At 39.9% G+C, this 8240-nt stretch overlaps 1 protein-coding gene across 1 annotated transcript in view; it reads left to right on the plus strand.

Moving 5' to 3' along the window:
• The window catches only part of sorcs2 (sortilin-related VPS10 domain containing receptor 2), a 690706-nt gene that overhangs the window by 305462 nt on the left and 377004 nt on the right, over positions 1-8240 (plus strand). Inside the window, exon 3 of the mRNA XM_037675240.1 lies at positions 594-693. Within this exon, the coding sequence (XP_037531168.1) occupies positions 594-693 (100 nt within the window). The remainder of the gene's footprint in view (positions 1-593; positions 694-8240) is intronic.

An 8240-nucleotide genomic window follows, 5' to 3' on the forward strand; every position in this document is an offset into this window, starting at 1 on the left:
CATGAGGTGCGAATGACAATAAAGAAACTCTGACTCTGACTCTGACTCTGACATTATGGGTTTTCCTGAGCTGGATTGCAGCTTGTGATACATCTGAAATGTACACAGCACTCATGAGGGGCCTTTGAAGCTGCCAGATTTGAGGATTGGTCAGTACCTCATAGCGAGCCCGAGGCTGTTTTTGCTTCATCACAGCAATCACACTTTGTCCAGGCGTGCATGATTTGTCACCGAACTCAGACCCAACAACATAATGTGGTCATATGGTGAACAGAGAGTTCATATAAAGGTCTTTGGGGCGTTTGAGAAAACAAGTGGGTCAGTTTTTTACAGGTGCTTACCCAGTCTCTCACTCCAAATGCTGTTTGTGGAGATTCAGTCATTTGAATATGAGAATTTGAAGAAAGAACAAAGTAATATTCTAAAATCATTCAGACCATCAACAAAGCATGCAGCTTGAAGGCATATTTAGAACTCCTATACATGAAACACTTTGCATATTGTCAGCTTCATTGCAGAAAGATATTAAACACAAACTATTTTAAATTTGTTGATTAACTTCTACATCTTATTTTGTCTGTCTAATTTTTTAGGTCCACTGACTACGGTACAACATACACCAAGATCAACTTGGTACCAGGAACAACCATTGTGGTGACAAGTTTCTTCATCTGTCCAACCAACAAGAAAAAGGTAAGGCCATTTAAAATGAATTTTCAAAGTTGGCTTTGATTTTACCAATATACTGCCAATAGAAATTCTCCTCCGTAATGAAATGTCCCCTTTAAACAAATTTATTTGGGGTAAAGATTGTGACTTTGTAGAGATCTAGTAGAGCGCTGTATGAATGGGTAAATGAGGACACAGATTGTGTTGTAAAGTGCTTTGAGTATCTTAAAATACGATAGAAAGATGCTATATAAGTACAGTCCTTTTACCATTTACCATTTACTTTGTGTATGCAAGTGTAGAATGCTGGTCAACTATGTCATGGCAACTGTGGTCCATTAAGTTTTTGTTGGACCAGACCAGGAGGTGGACATGAGGTCACGGAGACCAACAAGTCCGCTTTTAGTCTGCTCAATATCAGCATAATATATATATAAAAAAAAGTTTACTTTGGCTTTAATAAAAGTCAAATTAGTAACAGAATTACACGTTTATTGTCTCTCGTCTTCCACACAATTGCTGTTCTTAGCTGACTTTGTAAACACTGTTAGAAACACTGTTTATACGTCTTTTAATCTCATCAGCTGATGTTTTCGTATCATATTTTTATATGGCGTGCTTAACTCATTTGCAGAGCTGTTTATAAGAACGGATCAGAGATCAGACATGCTGATTAGAATTGTAAGAAGCATTTGAGAACAGAAACGTCATTTAAAACAGTTTGTAAACTAGACTTGTGACATTAGAACATCTGTTTGTAGATATAAATGTGACAAAGTCTGATCTGTGTCTCTAAACTTTCTCATTCCACTTTGATCATCTATGGACATTCTAAATAGAACAGAGGAAGGATTCACTGGTAGGGACATTTTAGATTTGGTTGGTCCATTTTACACCCAAAACACAAAACATATTGGGATGATCTGTAACTCTCAGTTGTACATACCAGTAGGTGTGGGTGGGTGAGAATGTGAATGGTTGGCTGTCTTGTTTGTTTCTGTGTGGCCCTGTGATGGACTTGCGACTTACCCAGGGTGTACCCTGCCTTTCACACAATAACTACCTGAGATAAAGACACCAGCTCCCCTGCAACCCTGCACAGAAAAACAGGAAAAGAAAATGGATGGATGGACGTTTTAAGCAATGTGATGTCTGGTGCAAGAACTGGCTCTAATGCTTGTCCTAGTCTAACACTTGAACCAGCTTAGTGGAAAAAACACTAAAAGACATTTTAGATGAAAGGTTAACTTCAGATTAATAGTGAGTAATCAGTTAAAATGGGTGTCCAGTTGCTTTCTATTGAGGCACAGTTATTATTAGTCTGGTTCTCTGATGAAGATTTTACAGGCTTTGTGTCAGTCAACCAATTTTTTTGCATCTTTATTAACAGCACTTCCATGTAAAGCACATTCTGTTGTTTTACTAGAAGCACTGTCTGAATGACATGCAATGAATCACTGACAGAAATTTATATAGTTTTTTGGTGCTAGATCGCTTATGTCAAATTCCTTTTTACTCATCTTTATATAGTGCATCATTTGGTGCGCAATCCTGCACCCCTTGGTTTCATGTACTTCCACCCAATGTACAGTCATTCAGTCCACAGGCATCAGTAACTAAGTGAATTTCAACAAGCAGACAGCAGATAAGGTGGACTAATAAGCTACAGTAGAAGACTTAAGCTAAGATGCAACTGGACTTCAGACTGTGATACTGTCTTATTGGTGGATGTTATCACTGTGATCCAGAGTCCCTCCAATCGATTCAAGAAATGGGCAACGATTAGATGAAGTAACTTTTTTTTCACTTTCCACTCCTGTCCCCACTACAACTATCCAAGAGGTATCTGCCATTTTCAAACACACACACACAAATACACAGCCGACACAAAGAGCAGACAGCATGAGAGCATTTAATTGCATGGGAATGAAGTCATCCCAATTCCCCTTGGGGACACACAGAGATGGTGGATCGGGAGTGACTGGCGTTTAGAGAGTGTGTTGTGACAGTAGGATGTCTCGTAGGAGGCACAGGGGATCAAGTTGGTAATTAAACTCACCCCTAGGCTTGTCAGTAGGAAAGGGAATGATGGGAGCTCAGGTTTAGTGCTGCACTCTGAAATCAGAGTGTGTAGACATTATGTGATCTGTGGTTCTGGGAAAATCACTGCTGTATGCACATGATGGACAGACTACATCTGAAGGTTCATTGGAAGATCATCAATTGTTTTGATGACTCTAATAATGCAACAATTAGTTTACTTCTTTCCCCCAAAATGTTTGAATTGAGGTTGTAAGGTGATGGTAATGCATCAACACGTCTTAGCAGACTTGGTTCAATGGTGCTAATAGTGAAAAGAAACCAGCAGATGAGTGGGTCTGTGAGAGCTTTTCCACGTTTACAAGAATTGTGAAGGGACCACATGGAAAGGGTGTGACAGGCCTCAGGTAATCAATAAGTCTTGAGGCAATTAGAATGAGAGGTGAGTCTTCAGTCAGAGACTATGTTATCCACTCTTTCTCCATTAAAGATACACTCAAGACCTTTCACACGGGAAAGCTCCCAAGGACGCTTGACAGTTTTCAGTACCTAAAGATTTGTAAATAAACTTCATGACCTCAGACTTTTCTTCAGCAATTTACTCTACTGTCTCTCCAGAGAGCTGTCAGATGGGCAACGTCTTCTCCATAATCTGTTTTCTTGTTAAGTGTTTACTGTGTGGTCTAAATTAAGATTCAAATACATGCAAATACAGTAGCTTCCTTTCTGGGGGTATTTTCCTGTCAATCATTTTTGGCAAGAAGGCAGAAGCTCTCGCTTTTTACTGATTTCAAATTAGTTAGATTATTTTTTCAGCTTTATATGTTGGCTACATGTCGGTGGTAGAAAGTAGTTTTAATTTTAAACGATCAGCGTTATTAATATAATGTACTGTTTGTTTCTTTCAGAAAGAAAATCAACATTGTTTTACTTGGATTGTGCCTCAAATTAGGCTAAAATTCAAGATATAAATCTTTCTTCCTCTTTCGGCTGCTTCCTTCTTCAGGGGTCACAACAGAGAACTAACTCTCACAATTGTTTTTATGCAAAATGCTCTTCCTGACCCAACCACAGACCACCGAGCTACCACAACCCTCTGTGTGGCGCAGAAGGCTGTCATCTAGTGCACCTGGTGGAGCAGATTGGGGGGGGGGGGGGGGGGTGTTAAGGGCCTTGCTCAAAGGCCCAGAGTGAGGCAGGTCTGGGTGTTTCACCCTTTCCACCCACATTTTGATGTTGTCGGTATGGGGAGTTGAACCGGCGATCTTCCGATCACAAGCCCACCTACTCTATCCACTGCCCCACCACTCCCCACCAAAATTCAAGATATAAATATAATTTATAAATCAAACTGTATATAATACAGTAAATGACTACTCAAATCAAGCCAAGGTTATTTATTGTTATTCACATCTCATGTGGTACATGAGGTGGAACAAAATTGTGTACACAGGGTCCCAGTTACATCCAACAATAGCAAAAATATAAATTGTAAAAACAAACAGTAAATAAGGATCTAAGATTTAAGCAAAGATATTCTCTAAACGAATGCCCAATGGTACGCTAAAAGATCTAAGATATATGCCAGTCACTAATAGTGCAAAACAATAGACCGAACAACAGCAGCACAATTCTCATAGGTTCTGTTCGGCTATAATGTACACACTTAATGCAAGCACTAACATAAACAAAACTGACATAAACTAGGATTCATTCAAGGCATGCAACAAAAATACAGAAACAAGGTGCCAAAAGTGAAAAATAAATAAATCTACAGCAGCATAGTCCTATTGGCAGGGTTGTTCTGATTACAGTGAGGTTATCTTAGCAACATGGTTCTGTTGGCACCATGGTACTGTTTGCAGTGTGGATTGGTTAGCGGCGTGCTCTTATTAGCAGCGTTAGCAGGTCTTGTTAGCAGGTCCAGTCAGCAGCTTGATGATAAGGACCACAGTAGCTGCCTCCCAGACTGCCCTCCAGAATCGGGTCTGGCAGACAGAGAACATTCAAGGTTTCCCCGTGGAACCGAATGGGTCTGTAGAGTTCGGTTCATGCAGGCAAATAAAGTAAAATAAAAAAAAGAAGCCAAATTATAGGAAAAGGAAACTAAAGCTTTCATTAGTGATGTGCAACAACACCTCACTCTCACCCTTTCAAACCCCATACACATTAGGGGGAGTGGTGGCACAGAGATTAGAGAAGATGGGCCTGTGATCGGAAAGTCGCAGGTTCAACTTCCGGTACTGTCAACATCAAAATGTGGGTGGAAAAGGTGAAACACCCACATCTGCCTCCACCCTCATTTTCCCCACTCTGGGCTCCTGAGCAAGGCCCTCAACCCCCACCTTCTGCTCCCTAAACAGGTCTCTCTTGAAAATGAGTTCACGTGACTCAATGAGACTACCTGTTTAAATAAAGGCTAAATTAAAAAAAACATACGTCACAACCACACAAGTACCAGTACACATTTATTTAAAAAAAGTTTGCTGTTGCAAAGGGAGTCTTTCAAAGATGGTCAATGGGTAATACACGGCCAGTACAACTACACATCCTACTGGTGTTTCTATGCAGATAGCTCACAACGCTACTACACTTGTTTAGAACAGTTAAAATTCATCTTAAACACATCATTTTTCATCAGTTATCATAGCAAAGCAGACCAAGACACATGAACTACAACACACAAATTAAATTGAACACAATCCATAAACATTCATGCAGCAAGTGTCTGTGTATGGGACTAAAGTGAAAATAAATTAGTTCAGTGAAATGGACTACAGCACTGTTTTTAATTGCTCCTAAATTTCTTTGGCTTAAAACTTCTGGATGTCCGAGAGGATTTCCCAGTATTAGGGTCTGAGGAGAACTTCCGACCGAGCCATCAAGGTCTCCTTGAACAGCCTGCAGATTAATTTCCTAGTCCTAATGCCTGGAGATGCATGAAAGATAACCATTTGTGCTCGAAGGTGCAAATTTAATACCTGCAACTCCAGCAGTAACGAAACTGTAAACTTGAAAGCTGCTGCAGGCGATGCAGGAGCTGACAGGGACTCCAGTGGCAGTGCTACAGATGAGGCGCAGCATGCTAGAGAAAGGCAGGGCACAGGTGGAGGGTGAGGTGCTGGTGCATGGTGATGAGTCTGGGGTGGGTGAGGTGCCACAGAGCAGAGGCTGGAGGTGAGCAGGGTGCTGGAGAAGAGGAGGACCCAGAGCAGATTTAGTCGAGCTGAACTTCCTGGCTTTGAAGGAGATGGATTGGACAGCCAGACAGTTCTAAGGAATGGCATCTCTAACTTTTCCTTCTCCTCTGTTTCCCTCCAATCGCTCGTTTCTGCTTCCTTCACCAAAAAACTCAAGCAGTTGGATTTGTCTGCTGGGAGCTGTGCAAACACATAGGCAGAACAATGGATTAGTGGTTAGCACTGTTGCCTCATGACAAGAAGTTCCTGAGTTTAATCCCTGGTTTGAACACAGCATCTTTCTGTATGGAGTTTGCATGCTCTTCTCATGTTTGCGTTGGTTTTCTCCCTTAGTCCAAACACACGTGTGTTAGGCTGCCTTCAGACCCAAGCCTCCCTTGCAAAAGAGATCTGTGATCTCAATGGGATTTGTCTGGTTAAATAAAGGTTAAAAATAAACATAAAATAAAAGCTACAGCTCTGTCAACTTTATAGAAGCTGAGCTAAAATTTGGTATGGTAATAGCTGAGATGTATCTTCATCATAAACTAGAAGAGCTAAAACATCTTGCAAGATCTCTGAGATTGTTGCATGATATCAGTTACAAGGTGAGCACTGACATGCCTCTCGCTCCATTCCTTCTCATAATAAGATGAACATTGTTTAAAACTCTAGAATGGAAGTTGGTAGTTGATAAGCCCGTCACAGTAACAGATTTTGTTGGGCGATTGTCTCAGAAATTATTGCGATAAACGATAATATTGTTTGAAATTTGACAATAATTAGTAATTATTGTCAAACTTAAGAAGAAATGTTGGTAAATTTTTTGTGTGTAGTACCATTTTATGAAAACTGGAAGGCAGTATAAGACTGTTTGAACCAAAGGATGGATAGTGAGGGAGCGAGCAGCATGTCTCTTTAAGAAAAATGGGAGGGAGGCCCCTTGACGTGACATGGGCTGTCTCTTGTTCCTGTTTTTCGGTTCTCAAAATGGTGGACGATGGGCTTGGTTTGAGCTCTTTAGCATAGCATACCAACACAAAGCTTAAAACAAATTAGTAAACCAGTTCTCAGTTTCTTTTTGCAGAGAAAAACAACTTTTTAGACGAAGGCACGGGTTTGAACCATACATTTTTGGAGCTTTGACAAGACGGAGGTTTTTTCCCGAAGTCAGTCTGTTAACGTAGCTCGTCGCTTAGCTGCTTTTAACGATCCAAAAACATGATTTTGGAACAGATTTTAAAGAGCAAAGAGAAAGGGAGGGGTAAGTGAAGTGCACCGGAGTTGAGCTTTTTGCCATCCAGTATCAAGTAGAAAGAGAGAGACACGAAGAAACGATAAAGCCGATAAATGAAAATGAGGTAGATAATTTTCATTTATCATGCGACTAATTGATTTATTGTTTATAGCGACAGGCCTAGTTGTTGATATAGAATGCAAGGTCTTCAGGTATGCTTCATCTTTCCCACCTACACCTGCCTCCACCCTCATTTGCCCCACTCTGGGCCCTTGATCAAGGCCCTTAACCCCCAACATCTGCTCCCCCAAGCACCCAAGCTGGCAGCTCTCTGCTCCACAGAGGGCTGTGGTAGCTCGGTGGTCTGTGGTTGTATCAGGAAGGACATCCAGTGTAAAAACAATCCCCAAGTCTTCATGCGAGTTAGTTCATTGTGGCAACCCCTGAAGAAGGGAGCAGCCGAAAGAAGAAAAACAACATGTTTTATTCTGTTACAATCATGCCCTCTAGTGACAAGAAGAAATAACTGCAACAGGAGAGAACAAACAGTAAATGTATTCACTGTGTAAAATTCAGAACACCACACGCCATAACCAAGGAGTTTAAATCTTGTTGAAAAATTAAAACAAGAACTGCAATGTGTCTATGGTCAAAAAGATATCCGAGTTATTGTCAACTCAAGTCAACTTTATTTATAAAACACATTTAAAACAGCAGCTGTAACCAAAGTGCTTAACATTAAAATCATTGGAAAAATTGGAACAAAAAAAAAAAAAAATTCATTGAATTTGAAGGTTGCTTTTTTCCCATTACAGCTTAGAAAAAAAAAAAATTCCTGATGAGTCATTTTTGCCTCCTGAAGTCAAAGAAACTTTTGGTACAAAACAAAAATGCATAGTAAAAACTTGAGCAGGATTAAAACTACCATAAAATCTTTCTGGATAGACATAAAAATAAATTCTGGCACCAAGCATTGTTTTGGCCTGTATGTGTATATATATATATATATATATATATATATATATGAAGTAAAGCTCTTCCCTTTGCCTTGATACAAGCTTATAAAACAATATAATATAATATAATATAATATAATATAATATAATATAATATAA

This window comes from Nematolebias whitei, chromosome 1 (assembly GCF_014905685.2).
Source record: "Nematolebias whitei isolate Nwh7 chromosome 1, NemWhi1, whole genome shotgun sequence".
In the NCBI taxonomy this organism is placed as follows: Eukaryota; Metazoa; Chordata; class Actinopteri; order Cyprinodontiformes; family Rivulidae; genus Nematolebias; species Nematolebias whitei.